Raw genomic sequence first — 27144 nt, 5'->3', positions numbered from 1 at the left:
AGTTGGCAGAACAAAAGAGAGGTTTATATAACAAGTACAGATATTTCGTCGATTGCGATCAATGCGGATTACTAATGAAGTATATTATATAGTGATTTGTCAAATACTAATAGCATTTGTTGTTTGATACGTTTTGATTTTTATTCCGAGGATAAAATAAATGAGAAGTTATAATACACCTTAATCGATAAAACATGAGGGGGTTGGGCTGGGGCAAGCGGTGGTCTAGTGGTAAAGGTGTCTGTCACTCAACTAAGGGATCATGGGTTCGAGCCCTACTCGGGTCAAGACCCTGTTTCCACATAATAAATTATGACACCAGTACTTGTTGGAGTTGAAAGTGATTAGTATAAGTTGCAAGAACCTGTTTCCCAATCAAGTTTAAATAAATATGTGAAACACAAAATTAGAGAAAGAAAACTGACCAAAATGTAAAACATTATTTTACATACTAGCAATTTCTTTCAAATGGTATCTCATAAAGTAAATAAAAGAAATATGGGAATGAATAGAAAATTCAGAGACGAGATATATATTGTCATGCCATAGCTACCAACTGTCTTACTATGCTTATAAAATTCACTTACTTGCGCCAAACCCTTTTTTAACCCTACCCCCTGAAAACATGCTACGAGGATTGGCAAGTCAATCTTCGCGGAGAAGTTCAACAATCCCGTTAATTTTAATAGGTATATAATAAGTACATCGAGGAAAAAGCCTTATAAGTCTCGGTAAGAAAATATCCTTGGCCTTTTGAGAACTTAAATCTGCAGTCAGTAGACAAAAAAACCCTTAGTGATAATAGCATCTATTTTGGTACTATGGGGGAGGTAACAAGTGTCAAATTTTGGGACTACATGTGTGGTAACTGTGTCACATTTTGAGACTTAAAGGGTTTAATCTAGCGTCACATTTTAGGACTTCAGGAGAGGTTACTTGTGACACATTTTGGGACTATAAAGGGAAGAATCTAGTGTCACATTTTGGGACAATATGGTGTCACATTTCGGGGCTATAGGGTAGATAAATCTGGCACATTTTTGGGACTATAAGGGAGGTAACTGGTGTCAAAATCGGGACTAAGGTAAAGTAACTTGTCACATTTTTGGACTACAGAGGAGGGAATGAGTGTCATATTATTGGACAACCGGGGAGGGTATCAGTTTGAAGTTGCTAAATACACATATTAAAGTAATTTTCATGCATGATTCACAAAAAAAATCAACTAAAACACAAAATTCTTTCTATTCTGACAGTTGGATTTAATTTACAATTTTACAAATCATTTCAACCATTTTGGAAAATCAGAATCATCAAAATTAACAAACCTAAAAATTAACTGATCAAATTAAAAAAATACATGTTGAATAAATGACAATCAAGATTTCAATCAAACAAAACAAATATAACAATGCTTTGTATGTGATATATTCAAATATATTTATTAATTTTAAATACTAAAATTTATCACATACCGATGCCGCTATTGCGATTCTGTAAAAATGGTATGGCACATCCATGCATGTTTTTTTGATATGACATCATTTGAGTTATAAAAACATAACCTAAAGAGGTGCTAAATGATAGCATTACACTATAGGCATGTCAATAAAAGACTAATTCTTTTTTTTCTACAGTAAACAGTTCATATTTTGATTATGTGATAAACAGAATATTATAATTATATTCATGTAGCTTTATTAATAAATTTATTAAAACTGTTGAATACGAAAATTTATTATTCAACTGATTCAAATTCAATATTGAACCTACACTCATTCAATAACCTAAATATCATGCAACTATAAAGTCAATATTCTGTTGTAGATTTTGAAAGTTGTAAAGAACTTGCCTACAACCTTGGGCTTTGGTGACAGATACCCTGCCTAAAACCTAAATTTTGCATTTTGATTATCTAACTATTTATGAATATAATTATGACATCTAGTGATAGATTGTATCCAAATCTAATATGGTCTTCTTAAAGGAACTCCACAGAGGTCAAAAAGCCTAAAACGTAAAATATGAATTTATTACATAGTTCAGCTGGGACTTTAAAAACAGAAAGATAATTAAGAAACTGAAAAATAAATAGACAATAATAATATTGTGCTATTTTAAGCCTGAGTTGAGTGAAATGCTTTTCATTTTAGGGTCATTTTTCACAATTAGAATGATTATTCTGAAAAACAAAGTGAGCAAATGGTCTGAAATTTGGCACATAACTTATTGTTCAAGACCTACATCAAATGGAACATTTATCTCAAACAATTATTTCCAGTTCCATCAAATTAAAAAATCTAAGTGGAACCCCTTTAAAGTATTTGACTAGTTATTGCACATAAATAAATGGAATAATAATTTTGTTTGTTATACAATAGACTTATGTAAAAAAAAAATAATTTCTACTAACTTGGATAGATTTCTGTCAAGGATTTACAATAGTCATGGATTTGCAACAAAAATGGTAATTTTAGGTAAAAAATCATAGAACAAGGTTTATGTATAATTATATATATATATATATCTTGGTTAAAATATATTTGTAAATACCACATAACAGGATGTGAGGAATTATTGTAAAGTATATATGGTAAATTTTTTGGTGTAAGATAGTAAAAAAAAAACATTTATGTAAACATAAACATTTATATACATACGTAAACATATATCATTAAATGAAAATGTTATAAATTGATCATTTAATAAAATTACAACAAATTTAATACAGTCAAACCTGTGTTAAATACCATTTCTGAATAAAATTTACCCTGTAAATTAATGCCACTCTTCATTAAACCCTTCATTGATTAAAAAGGACATAATAACCTCCAAATAAAGACCACTTGTCTATAAAGGCCTTATTCAGTTTCTCCCTTGGATGACCTTTGTCCACAAGTTTGACTGTATGAATTTACAAATATGACCAATTTCTTTTATTCATTTATGATTTTCTCAACTATAATATATTAAAGCTTATAATAAATTGACACACAATTCTACCTTCTTTTAAAATGATTTTTTTTTACAATAATAATTTGAGTGTAGGTTAAAAGCCCTACCATCCAACAGGGTAGACATGTAGCTCTCTCATCAAACAGAAATGGGGGAAAAATACCTTCCAATCAATTTTTCAGGGCAATAAAACCCTCTCATAAAATAACCAAATACATAATTCTGCCCTTATTGTATACTGTTCTGATTAATAATATAAAATAACTTATTATTGTGAGACTTATGTACGTTAATCAAATTTGAATATTTTTATAACAAAAACTATACAAACTTGTGTTAAAGACAACCTTTGAATAAAGATCACTATACAAATAAAGACCAGGCCATCCTTAAAAAAATGATTGTTTGCAGTAACGCGACCGACTCACAAAATTTACCCCTACTCAAAATTTTTTTTCATGGTCTGGATAAAAAAATTGTTTTTTGAATCAGAAAATTATGCCTTGTGCTTTGTTTTCATTCTTTTAAAGGTTAATAGAAGAAATAAATTTAGGTCTTATTAAATTAGAATTCATTTATCAATTTATTAATTGTTACCAGTTTATCAAAGCATAATTATATTGTCCAGCATTTTGAAATTCCATGTTTATTTGGGAGTACAGTTCAATAAAAAAAAAAAAATCGACCTTGAAAATTCTGGGTCGGGTTACTGCAAACAAACATTTTTTTAAGGATGGCCCCACTCTTTGACAACTGTTCATTGACTGAATTGATAAGAATAACCTCAAAATAAAGACTATTTGTCTATAAAAGCCATGTTAAGTCTCTCCTTGGATGGCATTTTTATACAGGTTTGACTATAATACTTACATAACAATCTAAGAAATTTCATAGTAATCCACATCATTCATAATCATATACACAAAATAATCAAGTAATCAACACAAGATTGGAATGGATAAAAACATTATGTTTGAGCAAATGGACGTCATGGGACTAAGGTAATCAACTTTGCTTGTTTCTTTTGTTGGATTACACAATAGAGGTCATACTTTCCAGCTTTTCTAGCGGAGAGGACCTCAGGGGCCCTCCTTATGTATTATTTTTATTATTTCCGGCACAAGTGAGCACCTTAGTAGAACCACTCACCTTTGGTAAGCTAGCCCTTGCCAGATGGCTTCCTCACATGTAAGAATCCAAAGTCCCAAATTACTGGATTCAAACCTTCAGTGATGAGGGCCAAGTGATTTGAGGTTAAAAAACAAAAGCTGTCGCAGGAGACAGGTTCTAGCTTAAAATAAGGTTTAAGCTCTACCATTGGTCGAAAGTGAATTCAAAATCAACCAATCAGGTTCTCTGAATTCATCTGTAGTGAATAAATACTCTGAATACATCTGGTGTAAATAAAAAGGAGTAAAAATGGTCATGATTTTGGTGAGGACATAAATATAAAATATATATTATATATAAATAAATAGTTGAACAGTTCAAAGCCAAAAAAAAAGCAAAGCCCTGTACAAAACAGCAACCTCATAATGGAAACAAAAGTTGTCCATTAAAGCGTGCTTGACTATTCTCACAGCATGACAGTAAGAAATGGGGCATATCTAAGTGAAAAATTGGACCTGTGCCCATCATGTAAGATAATCAAAGAGAAAAATTGTGTGAAGTTTAAACCCATTCCCTTCCTTAATTTTGGAGAAACCAACTTGCACAGAAAAAATTAACCAAAATGTGACACTGACGCCAACACTTAAATGCCAACGACTGGGTGAGTATAAAAGCTCTTGAATAGGCAAGATAAAAATGCTAAATAATCAAAAAATTTAACTTCTGTATATAAAAAGAAATAATGTTGATAATAAAAAAAAAATACAGCAAGATACCTGTGAATAATTTTGAGCTAATATGAACAATAATTAAGCATTTCTAAATAGGATTTCATATCAACAGTTAAATACAAAATGTATTTATATATAGGCAAAATGAAATCTGTAAAACAGAATTTATTAAAACTTTTAAGCTGCATGCCTCCAGATAAACAAAAATGTTTCAAGGAAAAGTGTCTTTAGATCTTAAGAAAAGTAAAAAGATTCAAATAAAAGTTTACATGGTATGTGCTATTAATGAATTGATTTTGCAGTACTTATCACCATTTTTCTCAGTCAGTAAATGAGACGCAGTAAGGGCTCACTTTTGCAAATTGTGACCTATTTTTGGTAATTTCCGAGATTTGTAAGTGGATAATAATTTGTGGATAATATACCCATAAACACTTTTGATATGAAGTACGTGAATAACCAAGATAAATCAAGTGAAAAATATATTTTTTATCCCTTATCTTTGAGTAAGATAAATGCTAAAACAATACAAATTAAGCCGTTTTTAAATCGTTAGTTTGATGTGATTAATTGTCCAATTTTAAAAATTATTACACCAATGGAAAGCTTTCAATCTTAGCTTTATCATGGTATATACTTCAACACATCTTTTGACAACAAAGTATTTAAAATAAAAAAATACTTTAACTGTTAAACCTACTATATGTAAGACCATTTTACATATGATTTATCTTTACTCAAAGATCTACTTATAAGAAAAGTCTGTTGTCTGCTTTTTCAGAAAGTTTTTTTTATCAGTTTTTTTTCTCTATTCAATATTTTACTTTTAAATACATTTTCAAAACTTACAGAAAGTTATCAAAAAATTTGGAGTCATACTGCTTTAAATGATCTTAGAATTTATTAACGCACATTTTTTTCCCTTCAAAGTTTTGAATATATTACTAGTAAAGTTGTTGGTAAAAATGAAATATATTTCATTTAAAAATAAGCAACAACTTAAATAAGTCAAGGACTATCAAATACAATGTGGTAATAATCATTATAAGGATATTTTTTGTTAACTATATGCCTATTTTAAAATGTGTAATAGAAATCTTAACAAAAGAGAAGGAGTTATTTTTTCTTATGAAAAGTTATTTATCCATTATTATAACAGGCATACATTGAGTAAATATATATCATTAACAAGATACTTTAATAACAATTAACAATTTGGCCAACACTTGGTGTGAAATTCAGAAAATTATTCTTGATCATTCAAAATCAACTTAATTTCCTCAGAAAAATTACCGAGAAAAACAATGGTTTCCCAGTTAAAATTAAACTATTCACATGAAACAATGTAATAACTAAATATGTAAAGTTTCATTTGTCAGAATATAATAGATTTGCTGTCATAATGTTAGTTAAATGTCATGGTAAGTGGCAGAATGTTAAGTACATTTTTCATTTCTACCTAAACAAGAACACAGAATGCTATGTTAATGCAAGTTTGTTAACAAAACCAATTTTGGACCAAAAAAGGCATAACTTTCAAAATATATCTTTCAGAATTATGCCCCTTGTCTTACAACTTCACTTTGTCATGAAAAGCAGGTATTCCAAGTTTTGTGTAGATTCCTTTTAAAATGATTGACTAATTGGCTGCATTAAAGTTTTTGCAGGGTGATGACCATAATGACAACAGGACAATTATCATAATAGCTTGCTTTTTTCATGCAAAAATTACATGGTCTTCTGTTTTTCTAAAAAAAAAATGAGCTAAAAATGACTTGAAGGTTGTTAATTTTTTAAAGAACCACTTACCCCATATCTAAAAATCTCAAGTGCAACAATTGGATTTTAAACAAGGCCGTCTGAAAGACAGCTGTATACCCTGCAGCAGAAGATTTCTCAACCCTTGACTGACCTTTTAAGATGACCTTGACCTAAGATCAAGCAGGTCATCTCATAATTTTGATCATTTATGCCATGATATTTTAATAACTTTTCAGTAGTTCAAAAGTTATGGAGCTGACTCTTACATGTAACATGGATGGACTGATAGACAAAACAAACATGAGCCTATGGGGCACTGGAATAGTTTTCATACTTGATAAACAGTCAAGGGTAAACATAAAACCTTATCTATCTGCATATGAATCATTAAGGCGGACAAGCTCTTCCTGCATTCACAGCTGAATGCACATATTAATCATTCCTGTTGTATAGAAAATACGAATCCTAAAAAAAATATCCATTTACAAAGTTCTAACTTCACAATATAAAAGTTTATCCTGCACTGAACCAATGAGCATTTTGTTATCATATATAGAGGCTACCGAGCCGGCTGATATGTTGTTTCCTTCGTCCGAGTAAAGTTCCGTAATATCATTTGCATAGCTGCTGTTCTTCATATGAATCATTAACACCTGTAAAACATATTTATTACCTATATACATGTATATTATCTATATGTAATCTTTGTAAATGTATATATCATTATTTCAATTTTGATATACAATATCTATATAGTCTAACTTTCACTAATAAAAATCTTCAGTCACTTACACTTTAGCAATTACAGGGTATAAAGCTATATCTGATGAAATATTTTCATAAAATTTATAAATTTGTGTTAAAGTATGTTGTTTTCCTTATAGATGCTTATGATAATTTCTGGATAATATTGAATGTTCCTTTTTTAACACACATGAAAACTGTATATAAACTGTTACACCCCTGTCATCGGGTATTTTCATTAATGCAGCGCTTCTATTCGCTCAGTTCAATGTACATGTACGGTAGTGGTTTTTAGAAAATCAATCGTCTGTAGGATTCTGTTGTAAAAATGTTCTTAGTAAGTTGTTGCAATATATATAAATATAGTTTGACTGCAAAGTATTTGGTAATAAAACAGTTATTTCATGGGTGCTTGTGGAACAATAAATTGACCGTTGTCCCTCGGTATCCGGGATGACATATGGAACTGTTCGCACTCGGCCTTTGGCCTCTAGCAACAGTTCCAAATGTCATCCCTGATACCTCGGGGCAACAGTTTTGACTGTTGCACAATTTGACAAACTCAATAAATAATGGTATACCATACCTTGGTTGGTGCCCGGTGTAGATCCGGTGCTTCTAAATGGGCAGCGGTCTCGTGCAAGATCGGATGGATAGCAGTTAGCAGGTTTCCAGTCTTTGGCTCTATTAAAATATTGTCTGCACTTGCATGTAGAAAAAAATCCTAAAAACAGAAAAAACATTTTTTAATGAAAAATATTTCCGGATATTAATGACTGCTACTAAACACATTGTGCATAGAAGAATCTTAAAAAAAATCCTTTCGTTTTTGTTTTATTTTCTTTTTTTCAATCATTCATTGAAAGATTATTTAGAATGAAATTATTCAGACTCACATACTGGACAGAATATACAGTCAAAGCTGTGTTAAAGACCACCTCTTAATAAATATCACACTGTAAATAAAGGCCACTCTTCGTCAACCATTCACTGATTTGAACAGAACAGAGTAACCTCCAAATAAAGACCCCATGTCTATAAAGGCCATGCTCAGTCCCTCCGTTGGATGACCTTTATTCATAGGAATGACTGTACCTGTACCTGATTAGAATAATGAATCCTAATGATAAATAAAAAATCCTAATGATGAAAGGCGAAGTTAAAAATCTATATACCATTATACAACCATGGGCATTTAAAGATAGTATCGAAATTGAACAATTAAATGTTATATTACCTGCACAAGTTCCAAGTTATTATTTGCCTCTCTCTCAAATATATTTATAGAGTCGGCCAGACCGGCAGCTACATACACATATCTGTAAAATAAAGGGAAATATTCAGTTACCTTCTACTCTTACTTGCTGTTATAATATCCAACCATTACTTTAAAGCAACACGCCTCCAGATTCATGTCAATTTTCATGAAAATTTTAGAAATGTATTTAAAAGTAATATATTGTGAGGTGAACAAATAAACTAATTAACATATTGCAATCAGCAATGATTATCAAAAAAAAAATGCCAAATAGTGTTAAACATATGCAAAAATAGCCCTTACTGCATTAGTAACGCAGTAGAAATATGGTGATAAAATACCGCAAAATCAATCTTAACCAAACATAAGATGTAAACTGAAACTCGGATCTTGAATGTTTTACCTTTCATAAAATGTAAGTATATTTTTCTCAAAATTGATTTTCTTTAAATATTTTGGCTCATCTGCAGGTGTGCAGCTTTAATGTAGCAAAAAAAAACATAGTTGCTTACTCTTTGTGTCCAATAGATTTTAAGTTTCCTTAATTGTGTCAACTTGTTGCAACAAACACTTGAACAGTTTATTAAACTTTATTGTTGGTTCAGTGAAATATCATGTGAAAAATGCAAATGATGATACAGGACTGACACAAGTTGAAGTCTTAAAAGTTATCTGGTTAAATACTACGATAAACAGAAGCTAGTTTCTTTTCATTGTGAATTTCTATATGAAATACAAACTTGAATCAAACCTACAACTTCCATGGCATAATGGCACCATAGTGGTTAAGGTATCAGATTAGTACTCTATAGATTGCTAGCTGTGTAGGTTCAAACCCCATCAGAGGCAAGTTGTTGTTTCCTTGAGCAAAAAACTGAACTCTCATTGCTCAGCACTAATTTGTTTCAGGAACAGCACTAATTGGTTCCAGGGATGGCACTAATTGGTTCCAGGACAGCACTAATTTGTTTCAGGGACGGCACTAATTGGTTCCAGGGACAGCACTAATTAGTTCCAGGGACAGCACTAATTGTTTCCAGGGACAGCACTAATTTGTTTCAGGGACTGCACTAATTGGTTCCAAGGACGTAATTGAGAGTGTGTTTTATAAGCCAATAGTTTCCTACATAATCAATCTAAAATAATTTCTGTATTAACTATTCTCCCTAATGATTTACTGCTTGTAAATCTATAGGCAAAATATAAAATCCTTTGTCATACTTACTTCCTGTCACGAGATAGGTATATTCCGTTAGGCATTATCATACTATCGGCAACCTCCGCGTAGTTAGTGCCATCAAAATACACAACGCTTCCCCACGGAAACAGTAAATATACCTCAAACAAAAAACTTAATGGTGACCGGAAATAACAGTAGTTTGTGAAGTAGAAACTGTTCTCACTAGTGGCAGCTACATCATTTGCTCTGAAAGAAGTAAAAGATGTAACAGGTTACTGGTCGGAGACCATCAACCGGACACTTTTGGAACATTTTTCCGTGCAGATTTCATAATTTTTAACCTAGAGACCAAAAAATTTGACACAGTTCAGCTAAGTTCTTCTCCTAACTAATAAACTAGTTTGTTTATTTCTGATTGTATTGACACTTATATCTGAGGCTCGACAAGGAGGGTATCAAAATTACCTAAATTGTCTACACTACAGTACCATGTGTCCGGACAGATATGTACATGATGTGATTTAATTCAGATAAAAGCCTGGGTGTTTTGATTTTTGATTTGTAACATGATATACAATATGTCAGCAACAAATGCTGAAGTTTTGGATATTCTATTATTCACTCTGCAAATGATTATAGCTGGTATATGAGGTCAGGCATTGCTTTCTTGACCCCCGAATTTCAACGTTAACATTCTTGAATTAGACATTAAAATATTACCATTTACGGAGGTTGAAATAAATTCATTTACTTAATTATAAAAGAAACATGCACGTATTGTTGATAAAAAAAGTGACTGACAACCACCGAACAAAGAAAATACTAAATAAAGCATTTTCGGGGCCGTCCGGGTTTGGTGGTTGTCCGGTTTTGGTGGTCCCCAACCAGTATAGTTTCTGACTTAAATTAAAGCTGCATGACTTCAGATGAGCCAAAATATTTCAAGAAAATCAAACTTTAGTATAAAAAACACTAAAATTTTAAGAAAAAAGTAATAAGATTAAAATGATAATTTACATGTTATGTATGATATATATGACTGATACTGCAGTTGTAATCACAATATTTCTACTGCATGACCGACACAATTAGGACTATTTTTGTGTATTTTGACCTCTTTTTGGTAATTTACATGGATTGTAAATGCCATTTGCTATGACTTGTATAATTGTATAAATAACAGTTTTTTGTTCACTTTACAATATTTTTCTTTTAAATAATTTTCAAAATGTTCATGAGAATAAGCATGAATCTGGAAGAATTCTGCTTAAAACCATAACCTGCTTGAAAACCATTTTTTTTAAAGACTTGTCCACTAGTTTAGAGCTAGGTAAGTAGCAAGTCATTGTATTTTGATGCTGAAGACCCTAAAAGTTTGAAAGGATTGTTCCAAATTCAAACTTACATAAAGCCAGCAGGATGAGGGTTTAAAGCTGTAACTGGTAAAGTATATCATGCATTTTAAAAACCCTGTTGATTTTATTTTCTACATGGACTTGTCCAGCCTCCCATCTATGGAACAGTCCATTTACAAAATTTAAGGATAGACAAAATCATGTCCGCCCAGCTAACAGTGCTACAGTGTGTGACAAAAATCAACTTGAAAATCTTTATAAAGGTTGATCACTTAACAGGATAGAACCTGGTGGGACTGCATGGCTGTGCATGCAAACCTGGCTCTATAGGGTGTGGCAAAGGCTAAATCACTTGTGGGTCCAACAGGGTAACTCTTAAGCTATTTAACACACCTCTATATTCATACCATGTTCACTACACTATAGGATTCATTAAAACAAAGTTGTAAGTATGTTGTAAAATATATTGGATAACAAGCAAGTTCAAATGAACACCATGACCCGAAAGTATTACCTTAACCTTTGACCTTTAGTGACCTTTACGCATGCATGCACCTGTGAAGTTTGGATGCCAGAGCTGAACTTAATTCCATGTTATAGTCAGGGTTTAAGATAGGAGAACAATTTAAAAACTCAAAAACAATACACTTTTCTGATCTATTGATCTAAAGGCATAAACTGGGCATAAAAAGGAATAATGTTGGTGAACAATTCCTAGATATAGGTACAATCCATATTTTTTTCCAAGGATTTTGGGAATATGACCCATACCCATGGTACTGGGAATTTCAGCAAAAAATAGGGGAAAAATGCATGACTTATAATTTGCAGTGATTAAATGAATGCAAAGAATCACTTTCTAGGATGGCATCTTCAAACATTTAAGCACCATAACAGTGAAGAGGCCCTTATTTTCAAAGATTTTAGAATTTGTTATTCAATATTTTTATTTTGTAACTTTCAATTGGGAATTTTTTCCTGTGGATTGGAAAAAATAGTATAATATTTTCAATTGGGAATAAGAATATCGGCTATAAAATAAGCCAAAAAAGAAGAAAAAGAAAAAATCATTAATTCAATGGTATCTTACAAGTTGATAGCTTCATCTATGTATGACATCTTATGTTCTAACATCATCTTCTCCTTGTTAAACTCAAACTTCTCTATTCTATCTTCTTCTGGGCAATGATTCACAACAAATAGAGTTATCTTTCCTGAAAGAGAAAATCCCTGTTTAAGACAATCTATCACTAAAGCTGTTGATAAAGTACATCAGCGATCAGTGATGACATGTCTTGCCTAATGATAGTCAATTGCATGTTGCAGCTACTGTGTAGCAGGAGACACAAAAATTATTAAAAGGACAAAACACGTTTTTTGTTCAAGGGCCAATACTGGTAGAAGAAGACCTCAGGTGCCCCTTGGCACAAACGAGCACCTGAGTAGGACCGCCGACGTTCCGTAACCTAGCTGGATTAAATGAAAAAATCCTATGATGCTTGTGTGGCTGGGACCTACAGTGGATAGAGGCAAGTGGTGTTTACTCAATGTATTTTGCATAATAAATCCCTTATATATGCACTTAAAAATACTTTGTGTGAAGAAATCGAGCATTTGATATTTCTGAATAAAATTCTACTTAAAAATTATATGACAGTTTTTCTCCTCTTACTTTGTTAACAAGATATGTTTGTAAAACATGTATGGGCAGCCAATTTGTCATGTGGCCAGGTTATTGTGACTGACTTTTGACATTGTGAGCAAAAATCAATAGGGGTTATCTACTGGTCATGATTAGTCACTAGGTCATTGTGACCATTACGGTTGTGTGCAGGAACTTTATGACAAAGTTATCATTAATCTTACCAAATAATATACATGTATGCATAAATTTTATGAATCAGTACGCCTCCTTAATGACCCCTTGACCCCAAAATCCATTGAGGTCATCTTTTGACCAAAAGCAATGCATATCTGAAGTTTAAAGGTTAAGGGTCTATTAGTTGTCAAGTTATTGATAGGAAACTGTTTTGATATACAAGGTCAATGTGACCTTAACCTTTGACCCCCTGACCTTAAAATCAATTGGGGTTTTCTACTGTCAAAGACCAATGCATCTATGGAGCTTGAGTGCCAAGAGCCCATAGGTTGCCAAGTTATTGATTTGAAACCGTTTTTACCTTCAAGGTAAATATGACTTTGACTTTTGACCCCTTGATCCTACAATCAATAGGGCTCATCTTGTTGCCAAGACCAATGCACCTACAAAGGTTGAGAGCCAACAGCCCATTGGTTGTCAAGTTATCAATCAGAAACCATTTTTACCTACAAGGTCAATGTGACCTTGACCTTTGACCCCTTAATTAATAGGGGTCATCTACTGGTCAAGACCAATGCACCAATGCACTTTGACAGGGAATAGCACATGTGTTGTCAAGTTACTGATTGAAAACCATATCAAGGTCAATATGACTTTGACCTTTGACCCCAAAATCAATAGGGGTCACCTACAGGCCAAGACCAATGCACCTGTGACGTTTGAAAGTCAAAGTCCGATGAGTTGTTGAGTTATTAATTGGAAACCATTTTGACATTCAAGGTTGATCAGGAAACCATTTTGTCTATGGACTTACCAACCAACAAACAGACAAATGCAAAGCAATATACCCCCTGTTCTTTGAAGGGGGGCATAATAAATATTCTTTACCTTTAAAGCAGTATACCTCTAGATTCATGCTAACTTTCATTAAAATGTTTTGAAAATGTATTCAAAAGTAAATATTTTATTGCCAAGCCCAAGTGAACAAAGATGGTAATTTTCCACATTGCAAATGACACTTATAGTAACAATCTACAGTATTACCAAATATAGGTCAAATCTGCAAAAAATAGCCTGTACCACAGTAAAATATGGTGATATGACACTGCAAAATCAGTCACTAATGGCAAATAACATATAAATTATTTCTTGAATTGTGAATATTTCATTTTTTTTTAAAAATCTTAGTACATTTTTGTCAAGGCAACTTTTCTTAAAATAAAATATTTTAGCTCATCTGGAGGCATGCAGCTTTTAGGATATATTATATCTGTACATGTCTACTTTACCTGTGTCCTCATTCTGTATCACACTGATACCATGTGGATGAAATGTTGACTGGTCAAAATCCTCACTGATTGCAAGTTCTGTAACTCCTTTCTCTGGTGTGTTAAAGTTAAACAAGAGTATTCTCCCTTTTCTCCCTTGATCTTTGTACAATTGTTTGAAATGTGAAGAAGAAACTGACCAAACAAGACCCTGCAAATAATATATGCAAACCACCGTATATAAAGACTCATAATAATCTGTCAAACTATCTTTATAACCGATAGAAGAGCTTTTCACAGGAAGGTCTCTGTGACTCTGAAATTCAGCCTTAAAATCATTTTTGTGACTGTATATATGCAAGTAATAATCATATTGTTAGTGGGATATAATATGATCCCTAGTCAGAATTTTAGCTGACTAAAACAGGTAGATGGAAATCTGCACATAAATTATGCCAAATATGTTTGAAGCTTCTACACATATGATGAATCTATCATCTGTGCATATGACAATTATTCCTAATGCTTTAACACATATGCTATCTATATATGATGTATCAACACATAATTATGACATTTATTTCTAATGTTTTTACACATATCTCATGCTTCTAAACATATGACAATTATTGTTGATGCTTGGTTTATACAGTATTATTACTATATAGTTTGTTTGTGTAGTAAGCTATAACCTTATAGTCACTACTTGAACTAACCAGTACTGAGAAATGAATGTAGTTTCTTGCTCAAGGAAACAATGACTTGCCCCTGACGGAGTGTGAACCCATGCAGTTAGCAATCATTAGATTACTAGTCCGAGGTGTGAACCACTAGGCCATGCTATGGTTCGCTACCGCTTCCTGATGCTTCTACACAAATGACAATTTTTGAATTATGTACGCATCTGATGATTGTATATATAAGACTTAGCTTGGCAACGGTTCTAAAAAGATGATCTTTGTGATATGTACAATGATGGTAAGAATTTATTTTTCAAGTTCAAACCAAGAGCCTAAAACTTTTTTCTAACAAATATTTTCAGATCATTATTAATATATCAAGTTAAAGTAAATTTATAAACAAAGAACTTACTGCTGTAATAAATGTTGTCCCATCTGGTAAAGTTTCCATATCCTCTGAACCATGTTCTTAAAAATAAACATACAATAACTTTCATTGACCTTAAAATGAAGAGTTGAAAATGTTGTGATTGTTTGTTTGTTTGGGTTTTACGCCACACCGACACAGTATAGGTCATTTGGCGACGTTCCAGCTTTACTGGTGGAGGAAGACCTCAGGTGCCCCTCCGTGCATTATTTCAGGCACGAACGGGCACCTGAGTAGAACCACCGACGTTCCGTAAGCTAGCTGGATAGCTTCCTCACATGAAAGAATCCAAAGTCCCTGTCGGAATTCGAACCCACAGCGGTCAGGGGCAAGTGGTTTGAAATCAACGACCTTAACCACTCGGCCACCGACGTCCCAGTTGAAAATGTGCATTGACCAAGTCCCAAGGTTACAAAAAAATTCTCCTAGCTCAAACTCAGATCTCAGGTATTTGATTGGTCAGAAACTGTTATAAAATGAACACTGACCAATGAAAATCCAGAAATTTGAGATAGAACCCAGAAAAAAAGTTTCATCACTTCAAGGCTTGATTATTATGAATTTCTCTTAAGCAGTTTAAAAATTACATTTGTGTATCATTAAAATCTTTGATTCAAAAACAGGTTGACAAAAATAACTCAAACATTCGATTTTGAAATGTGACATTGATATTCAAGTTGAGTGTCAGAAATGTTATTTCTTCACTTTATCTCAATAAAAAAATAAATATGACCTAAATTAACAAATGAAGATGCATATATTATAACCTCAAAGAGATAAACATATAACTAATAAATTAACTAACAAATAAAGATTCACATTACCTCAATGAGATAAACATATTACCTAAGTAAATAACAAATGAAAATGCATATAACCTCAAAGAGATAAACATATAACTTATTTAAATAACAAATTAAAATTGCACATTACCTCAATGAGATAAACCTATGATATATGTAAATAAGAAAAGAAGATGCATTATCCATATAACCTCAAAGAAATAAACATATAATTTATTTAAATAACAAATTAAAATTGTGTATAACCTCAATGAGATAAACAATATCACCTAAGTAAATAACTTAACCCTTTCGCTGCCAGAGGGTTATTGTTTTATTGATCACCTATTTGCCAGAGGGTTTTCTAAGAAATTACTATATTATTAATTAATATAATTATTATTATTTGTTATTAGTATTATAATAATTATATATGTTTCCAAATCTGTGAGTATAATAATAATTATTGTCGACGGTATAATTTTCTTTATATCTATTATTATTTTTATTATTATTATTATTTATTTATTAGTATTACTATTATTATTATAGAAACGGCTAAAGCCGTCCATATGGCAAATACGCCGAAATTAATAGGGACGGCAAAATATATATGGCAGTGAAAGGGTTAATAATAAATATATATCTCAAGGAGATAAACATATACATGTAATTTAATAAACAAACAAATTAAAATTGCACATTACCTCAATGAGATAAACACATGACCTAAGTAAATAACAAATGAAGATGAATTTAATCTCAAAGAGATAAACATATAACTTAATTAACAAATAAATGAAGATGCACATTATGTCAATGTGATAACATATGTCCAAAGTAATAATAAATGAAGATGTACATTATCTCTACGAGATTAACATGACCCTTAGAAGTAAGTAACAAAATTTATGAACATGCACCTTACCTCAATGAGATAAACATTTAGCTTGAATAAGTAACAAATGAAGATGTATATTACGTCAAGGATATAACATGACTGTGCTAAGTTGGTAACAAATGAGATAAACACATAATTATGATCTAAATAAAGAGCAAATGAAGATGCATATTACTTCAAAGAGATAGACATATCACTAAGGTAGCAAACAAATGAAGATGTAAATTTCCTCAATGAGATAAACATTTAACTTCAGTAAGTAACAAATGAAGATGTGCATTACCTCAAAGAAGATGGATATCTGTTATCAGACAGTTACAGAATTGACATTACGCTGCCTGTCAATCAAGCTGGCAGGGGTCTTACAGATAAGGCAATCAGGGACCATTATCAGTTTTATGCTAAGATGTCTGAAAAGTCTGCCATTTTCCTTAGACAAGCTATTTGTATAAGACAATGGTGGAGCAGTATTTATATTGAAATTGTTAAAAGCTATTAAAACGGGTTATATAAGTTACAAAATATCCTGACTATACCACATTGCATTTAAACAAATACTCTTTTCCTTCCTTCAATACTATTATGTAAATTCATAATCACATAATTATAAGGTCTCAGAATATCCAGATGATATGACATTTTTTGTTTGTTCTTAACATAGTGTCTATAAAATGCTGCTGAAAGAAATACTTGGAAAAAAAATTAGAGAATATGTAATTAATATTTTAGGTGAAATTACCCTATATAAATCTTTCTACTAAAGCTATATGTTTTAAGATTACATATTAAAATACATCTGCTTCAACAACATCATATCTGATCACGATTTTAATTTTAAGACGGTTTTAATTTAAAGCCGAGGTCTGGTATATACGTAACTTATTTTGAAGTGAATAATATTGTGTTTTATCACGAAAATATCTAATGTACAAATATACATAATTATAATCATTATATCATACAATAAAGTTATGCAAGGGCAATTTTCCTTGAAGTCAGCGAGAAATATAACAAGATCTTTGCCAAATGTTTTATTCATCATTAATGCGTGAATGCAGTTATTTGTTACTTTTTTGAATACCATAATACATTGAACTATTCAATAAAAGCATTACAGTTTTATATATACCAAATTATATAAGGTAAATTCATTAGTCACTTAAGTGGCATGACAGTTTCGCGTAAACGTCGGCACCGTCTTTTGTCTAAGGTTCTGAATGACCGGGTCACGTGAATCAGTGGGCGGAGCAATCTCTTCTCTGGCATAATGTCAATAATAGAATAGACACAATATTGTTAACTCACTTAATTTTAGAGTGAAGCATTTAATAATTAAGGTTAGTATATAAAAGAGGCCCATACATTTATTGTACATAATTTGATATTTTAACAGCAGTTTTGAGAGAAACACAAAAAAAATTCCAAATCAAAACTCACAAAAAACAAAAACTACCGATCTAAGATGGATAAAAACAGTGAGTTCAATTGAAAATTATATGACCTACCTACACCTGGTATTTGATGGCATGGACCTGGGGTGTGGTTATAGACACTCTTATGATAGCCCATCAAGTATCTATAATACAAATAGAAATCATTGTTTAGTAATATCATATATTTGTATATGTAGTGGCCAATCAGAGCCTTATATTGATAAACCTCTGTGTACTGATAAGCCTGCCTCTGGCTAGCCTATGCATAAATGTTTATATTTCAGTTATTGTTGAGTCTTTTATTGTGAGCGTATCTTAATGAATGCAATAAAGCTATATCAAACAATCTGTTGTATATACATGTATACAACACTGACAACATGACAGTATTATACTTTAATCAATTCTTAATGTTACTTAAAGGGAAAGACAAGCTTAGAATTAAAACTTGATTTCAGAAAAAGAATACTATAAATAATAAATCTGCAAAGTTTTCTGCCGCCAAATAATAATATTAAACGAATGATAACAAAATTTAAATCGCTAAATCACCGATTTCTACAAATCAGTAGGCGCGGCCATGTTTGTGTAGTGGCCGTATAAAAACAGGTGCGCGTGATGTCATTTCCCCACATCTGTAGATTTATGATAAATCTTGTTAATCGTAGCGAAATATTAATATAATAAAATATTGACCAGACAATTTAATTTTCACAGGAGGTGTAGATGAGATTTTTTTATGGTTCAAAATACGAAACAATATCCAAAAAAAATAAATAAATAAAATAAAGAAACATATAAAAAATCAACGTCTACCGGTCGCACCACTTCAGGCCAGACTGTGATGCCCGTTACTCCAAACAATGCTATGTTCATTAAAGTCTCATCTTAATGTAATTAAACAATATTTCACAGATTTAATGCATACACATGTTATTATTTAACAAAGTTTCACAATCAAATAATGCAATTAAATAAACAAACGCACCAACGAATAATTGGCCGTTAATTATTGAACGGCGATAATTATCATTATTATAAAAATCCTACTAAAACGTGTTCTTAATATAGTACATGTAATTAAATTTTTGCAGTTTGATTTTGACTTTCAAATTAAAATGTGTGAACATATGTTATAATTGATGTAAACATTTCAAAAATATAAGCAACTCTTTTGAAAAGTAAATTGTTAACATATCTGTCAACGTATGATGCTGCGTGGTATTTATTTACATCGTAATCGTAGCCTAATATTAACTGCAGGCAAAACATTTTTATTGGCTGCTCAAAAATCTAATTTGCATAATTTATTCACACAATTGCTGGTTCTTACTACTTATGTCTAATACTGTGCATTATCCATTTTAATTGTTCCTAATTTGCACCAAATGTTCCTGTCACACTGTGTACTGACGATTTTTATTGCTCCTTGTATGCCTCTGTGCCGACAGACCTTTTGATCATGCACAATGTTGCCCTGATTGGTTAATCACCCTTGTCAAATATTCTAATGACGAAAAAGACATCTATTTTTTACGCTTCATCAGTGAACTGAATAACCTTAGGGGAAATTAAGTTCCGCACCTGTTAAATTATACTGTAAATTACAGCATTTCATAAAATAGCAAGACATTTTTTTTTTCAGTTACCAATAATCATTTTAAATATTAAGTAGATTTATGATTTTTTGTTTTATTGGATTAAATTTACGGTAGTAGAAATATGTATCTGTTAGGGAAAGGGATTGGGTAAGTAGATAACGTGGAAAAAAGCTATATTAAGGGAACTGGATAAACCCAGGTACGTATATTAACCTGATAAACCCGAGAATATGCGTAATTACAGGGGAATGGACAACCTGTTGCTGTTGGTACCAGTTTTGACTTGGTGCCTAAATAACCTAACAGTGTTGTTTTCATACGATATTAGTCCGACTGCCGATTTTCCTGCGCCATTCTCATTTTTAGCGTCAAAGGCGGAATATCGCGTCCTCAGCAGATCTCTGCATGATATTGGATTTAGTTGATATTTTACGCTGAAACCGGCGATGTACCCTATTCGGACAGCTTATCTAGCGAAAATTGAGTACAAAATAAAAGGATATATCGTCAATTTGAAGAAGTTTCTCATAGTACCCAAATTAAATTGATGGTTTATCTTTGAAAATTAAGCAGTCATTGCTTAAATCATGTGGGATCATCAGCAAGCTTGAAAATCGGACAAATGATAATTAATGTCGCGGCGTCTTCAATTAATTAATTACAGCAATTCAGTTCCATATGATGTTTTCATAAATAATATATAATGTACGCAATAAGATTAATAAGATCTTCATCAAGATATATTTCAGTTGTACCAGCATGTACACCTATACCGGAAGTGGGTGTAACACGTCACATTCTCGGTCTCGTCTGTCTCGCGAGAATGACAGAACGCCAAAATGGCGGCGCCCATGAACTTATTTCTCAAGTAAAAAATAGTGTCTTAAAACACGAATTTCTCACTTATAGGGTTGATGTCAAAAGAAAACCTGTCATGGTACCTTTTTTTAAATGATGAATATTTATATTAGACGGACATCAATCCAGCCATTCCTATTCCTTTAAATTAATTCACTTTGAACTCATAGGCTACATATCAACCACATACATGGCTATCACTTGTATAAAGAAATTTAAATCAAGAGTGATATGGTGTTATGGCAGTTAAAGATCCTGTATGTTGTAACTGAGGTTGTATACCACACTTATGTGAAATTATATATATGTATATAATTAATATGCCTATACAACAATTTTTTAACATAGAAGAATATGTAAAATTTGTACCGCAAATATTTGTACATATTATATGTTATCATTAAAATATATGCATTCATTTCCCAGAGATCTGCCAAGAATTTGAAAGTACTGGGCCCTGGGCCCACTTGGTCTGAAAATGATGGGCCATTTTTACCAAAGTATGGGCCTTGGGAAAATATGTAAACATTTACCAAAATAACTGTTAAAAAGTTTGTAGATAATTAAAAATTATGCCTACATGGTAACTTTCTAACTAATATTAATTGCAGGCAAAATATTTTTTAAATGGCTGCTCAAAAATTTGATATGCAAATTTATTCACATAATTGTTGGTTCTTACTTGTAATGTCTTATATTGTGCATTATCCATTTAATTGTTCATACTTTGTACCAAATGTCCCTTACCACTGTATATTTACGAATTTTATTGCCTCTTGTATGCCTCTGTGAAGACAGCATACCTCAAAGACATTTGCCGAAAGACCTTTTGATCATGAAAAAAGTCATGCACAATGTTTCTCTGATTGGTTAATCACCCTGTCAAATATTCTGATGACGAAATATACATCTTTTTTTACACTTCATCAGCCCAAACTTGCGTGAACTTGAGTGACCTTAGGGTTGATCAAGTTGAACACCTGTCAGATTATACTGTAACTTACAGCATTTCTTAAAATAGCAACACTTTTTTTTTCAGTTACCGATAATCATTTTAAATATTAAGTAGTTGTATAATTTGTTTGTTTGTTTCATTGGATTAAATTTACGGTAGTAGAAATGAGTATCTGTGTGGGAAAGGGATTATGAGAAGAAATGCGGTAAGTAGATAACATGGACAAAAGCTATAGGGGAATGGATAAACTCAAGAATATGCGTAATTACAGGACCATGGGTAACATGTTGCTGTTGGTACCAGTTTTGACTGGATGACTAAATAAGTAAAATAACCCAGCAGACAGTTTTGTTTTCTTATAAGTCTGGCACAGATTTTAGATGCGCCCATGGCCCTTTGCTTCTGATTTTCCTGCGCCATTCTCATTTTTTTAGCGCCAATGGCGCAAAGTCGCGTCCTCGGCAGATCTCTGATTTCCTATTGAAAAATTAGACTTAATAGAAAATAAATTTTTTATTACCTCCCTTTATTTACATGAAATGTTAAATTCGGTTATATCTTTATAAATAATGCTTTTTGGAACTTACAAAATTGATAAATCTTAATTTGAGCATCAAATTTATGATATAAAACCAAAAAAAAATTGTGTTACAGGATCTTTAAGCACTTTAAATCTCAATAATTATTTTCCATATGAAAAAGGGGAGATAACTCTTGAAATACTGATCACATGACTTTAAGTTATATCCGATTCCCTTGATCTACTGAAGTAACCTGTTTCCAATGATAGGTATGCAAATACAAAGAATGAATAACATAATTGTTTTTTCTTTTCTTTTAGTATAAAACAATTTCAACACAAAAAATGTAAGGTATAAAGGGACATAACTCAAAATAAAATATTGCTTTCAGTGCAATGGATTATGCCCCTTGTCTAATAAAAGCAGCATGTCCTGAAAACCAATTATTAAGGGAATCCTTTGACAGTTTTGAAAAGACACTGCTTTAAAAAAAAGACACTGCTTTAACAGCAACTCTGTCAAAATTCAGGGTGGCCTTATTCAAAATATATTGACGTGTCAAAGCTAGATTCTAAAATATTTTCGTTCTGGGTCAGAATCACACTTCTATGTAGAGTGTAGATGCGAGAAATTGCCAAGATACAAAATAGCAAAATATCTCATCGCGCAGTATAATTAGTTGGACTAAGGGTGGCCTCAGCTATTTTTAACATTTTATCCAATATTAACTTTTCAATATTTATGTTTCTCTACAAATTTACTCAGATTAATTACTTCTTTATTTCATTATTGTGAATATTTATATTAACATTTTTATTTTTATTTACGTAGGGTGCAATTATAAAATTCATCAACCAGATCATTACAGAATGCATGATAATGCTATTTATTATTTTTCCACAGATAATTTTTACCCAATATTATTTCGGTCCATGACTTTTTCAATATTTATGTTCCTTACAAAGTCACTTGATAATGGATTTTAAAACATGGATTCCTTGCTGTATACAGATTCTAAAAGTGCTCCAAAATTCAAAATTAAAAGGGGCATGACACAAAATTTTTAGAATAATAACACTAGTTTTACAAGTGCACCTTTCAGTTATGTATCGATATCTTTGAGAGAGTTTTATTAACGAGTTGACTTTCATAAAAGTTTTTTTTCTACGCAAGATGACAACAAGTCCAACTAATTGTACTATGCGATGAGATACTGTGCTATTTGTGTCAAGGCAATATCTCAGACTGTAGAAGCGAGATTTTGACCCAGAATGAAAATATCTCAGAATCTAGCTTTGGCACATCAATATATTTAGACTAGATGACAACAACAACTCACCAATAATAATAGCTTGACTTATTCTTCCAAACAGAAAAGCTAAAAATATAAAACTTTTTGAAAGGGGGGCTTTTATACTGGACAAAATTGTGAAGAACAGATTTTTCTTTCATTTTCATAGAGCATGACTGTTGCTAAGACAGTCGGCTATATCCTGGAATAGACCCTGGGGTCTAAACCAGTCCTGAGTATATAGGGCTTACAAGGTTCATTCCGATTTCTTTAGTATTGACCTTTTCGAAAACCTAGCTAAACACCGTTTTCCGGTACGTTACCGTTTTAGCTCTAGGGAATAACACCAAATGAAGTACATAACACAGTTACGAGATATGTCTATTTTTCTATCATTATTTGACAGTTTAAGGTGAAAAAAATGATGTTTTTGAAAATTATCAATATTCGTTTAATATCTATTGCAAATTATTCAAAAAAATAAATTGTTTATAATGAAAATCTATAAAATTCAAACAGACGTTACACTATAAAATTCAAACAGAATTTGAATTTTATAGATTTTCATTGTAGTGGAATCGTCCATAGTAAATAAGGTTATTTTCTGCGTAAACTTGTGTATTTACTTTATTTTTTGTATGGAATTATTCATACAATGATATTTAATTATTTTCTTATAAAGAAATAACTGTTTTATTTCAGTTTAATTTAAAAAAAGACCGAAAACATTGAGTTCGCTATTACACTCCATTAGGTGAATTCCCCAGAGCTATGTACAGAAAGTACCGGTAAACAGCGTTTAGCTAGGTTTTCGAATTCGTGAATATTATATATATACAAGTTTTACTTATGAAACATACATAGGCCTAGGGGTCTCAGAGAGTTCACTCGCCATAAAATCCTGAGGGTCATTTCAGGTCTTTTGAAAATATGAATGGTCAAAGAGTCATTTTAAGGGTCAAACCACCCTGGGTCTAATCCAGGAGATTTCCAGACAGTCCAACTGGACTTGGAAATCATTCTATAAGATGTTGAAGCTACACCTCGATATTTTGAGCCATCAAAACACATTAATGAACTGATGAACCATTTTTTTCAATTGATAAATGAAAGTTTATTTGAAAAAATATGACCGGGAAATAAGAATCACAATAGTATATAAAAGCATAACAGAAGTTAATAACATATTTTGTTACGAAAATATTGAGTACGAAACTTTGAAATGAACATTTTCGTTTCTATGCATACTTACATCAATCTTGCCATATGTTGCAAAAATATAAGCATAAAACTTATGCAAACTATCTTAATATACATGTTTTTCGTACGATTAAGATACAAACAAAAAATATTCAGCTAATTGGCAAAGCACACAGCGGTTGCTTCCCTTGATCTATTTAGTGAAGGGGAGGTCACTGCGTGCGGTACGTTACGATACCGAAATCAACTTAATTTCGGTAACTTTACCGAAATCAACTTTTCTTTACCGAAATCAACTCATAAAATTACAATTAAATAAACAATTTATTTGAATTATTAATCATAAATCTACTTAATATTTAAAATGATTATTGGTAACTGAAAAAAAATGTGTTGCTATTTTATGACGCGCTGTAATTTTCTACAGTACTGGTATCGAAGCAGTTTCCGATAAAAATATGAGGTTATTGAAAAATTTCTCAATAACAACGTCTCCAATTTAAATAAACTTTTGATATGACTAAATACAGGTCATGCATTGTTATTGTAAATAAAAACCGGATTCCTGAATAAGACATGCGCATCAAAAATGGGGCTACAACGGGAGGTGTAAATGAGCCGTAATTGCCTCGCTACAGAAGCAGTTTCCGACACTTTTTTTTAATCATTGATTTTGCGAGTTTATAAATCGGTATCGGTGTTTTTATTATAATAAGACTTTTTGAAGGCCTCTTTAGACAAATAATATTGCTTTATTTATGGTTTTAATCGTAATAATTCAGAAATCTTGGTAGACTTAATATGACATCTGCAGTGATTTTTACCGAGATTATTATCAGACCGGTTCCGGCGCACTGACCAGTTCCGAATAATCCAGCGAGCCATTCACGTAACCGACAATAAATATAGAAAATATTCACTGGTTTTGTAGTTTATTGACATTAACAAATAAATAATTAAATCATCATTCTATTTCGGCTTCTTCTTTATAATTTTCGTCTGATTTAAGCAAAAATGCTAAATTTCATCTCGCCAATCTCATTAGTATTGGTATATCGGTACATATTATATGTACAAACTGAAAGAAAGGGACAAGTTTATATATTGAAGGAAAAGTTGTTATCTGCCTTACAACTTCATCCAAAAATGTTTGCAAAAATATAACATAAAGATATTAATACCCTATTTAACTACACATGTACATGTAGTTCCGAAACATGTATTTTTAATGACAGGATTTCTGTCAATGAACACTTTTCCATGTGTTCTCATCAGAAATAAAATGTTATTTGATAATGGATTTTATGAAAGAGTGTGTAAAAAAGTGTGCCAACAACTTTGTTGAGATAAACATATTTTGAAGTAAAAGCATTATCATTTATTTAAAAAGCGCTAACTGTTTAAAATAGTAGGATCGAGTCTTTAAGATACGAGCACTATGCTCTTATTTATGGAAAGCACATCTACGTGTAGTGTAATTAATATACATTTAGCCTCTGAAAACTAAATGATAAGATAACATGCAGAAGAAAGAACAAAAAAATATCGATTTCTATGTCAGTGTTCTAAAAATTGCTGTTTATATATCTGTTTTATGGATAAAATCTGGGACAAAGATCGTTCTGTCCCAGATAAAATAAACAGTAAATAATAAGATTATCTATAGAAAGTATTTATCACTAATGGGACTGGAATGAATATTGTTCGAGCACAATCGCAAAACAAAAACTTATTTTTTATCTTGACCACGTCACGATTTTGTGATGGGCAGGTCCTAGGGCTTGAGGGGGGATACTCCGAAGAACAAATTTTCGTTCAGCGATGCTCCAAGAAGCGTTTTCCGGTGTATTTCGCACCGTTTAAAATCTGCAACTAGTGAATATTATTTTGGCATATGTCAATAAGTTTTTACAACGATCGTGCATCATAAACTTAATTAAGGGTAAAAGGTTGACTTTTAAAGATCGCATATCATAAGGACAGTTGTCATATATAACGTGCAAGAACAGAAGTACGAAGATTGTGTTCACACGATGGTTAAAGCTAATCAATGGTCGATCATATGTGGTTCAAACAGTACATTATAAGTCAATCACTTTCGTTTAGCAATTGTTTGTATTTTGTTCAAACTAATTTATTTACAGCAATGTTCTTGTATTTTGTTCGCAAGAGTTTATCTTACACAGAGCAGAGTCTGAGTTTATGTTATTTTTTTCAAAACACATCGCCGTCGTTTCTGAACTCCCCTCGGCCATAACTGAGCCACGTAAGTTTAGTAAAACTGCCGTGTACATTTTTACATGTATGTCTGTAT

General features: G+C 31.7%; 1 protein-coding gene across 1 annotated transcript; it reads right to left on the bottom strand.

Moving 5' to 3' along the window:
• Positions 1–6004: 6004 nt before the first annotated feature.
• Positions 6005–25019, bottom strand: LOC132743620 (serum paraoxonase/arylesterase 2-like). The gene is made up of 9 exons (XM_060732156.1): positions 24883–25019; positions 18477–18547; positions 15274–15329; positions 14203–14392; positions 12185–12308; positions 9785–9985; positions 8539–8620; positions 7888–8025; positions 6005–7210 (listed from the first exon to the last, which is right to left on the bottom strand). Exons 1-9 carry the CDS (start codon positions 24945–24947, stop codon positions 7040–7042), a joined length of 1098 nt encoding a protein of 365 aa, XP_060588139.1. The 5' UTR covers positions 24948–25019; the 3' UTR covers positions 6005–7039.
• Between the last annotated feature and the right edge of the window lie 2125 nt (positions 25020–27144).

The sequence above is a fragment of the Ruditapes philippinarum genome, unplaced genomic scaffold (assembly GCF_026571515.1).
Source record: "Ruditapes philippinarum isolate M1 unplaced genomic scaffold, ASM2657151v2 ctg4955_1_1_1_1, whole genome shotgun sequence".
Lineage (NCBI taxonomy): Eukaryota > Metazoa > Mollusca > Bivalvia > Venerida > Veneridae > Ruditapes > Ruditapes philippinarum.
This window is presented reverse-complemented; position numbering and strand designations above follow the sequence as displayed.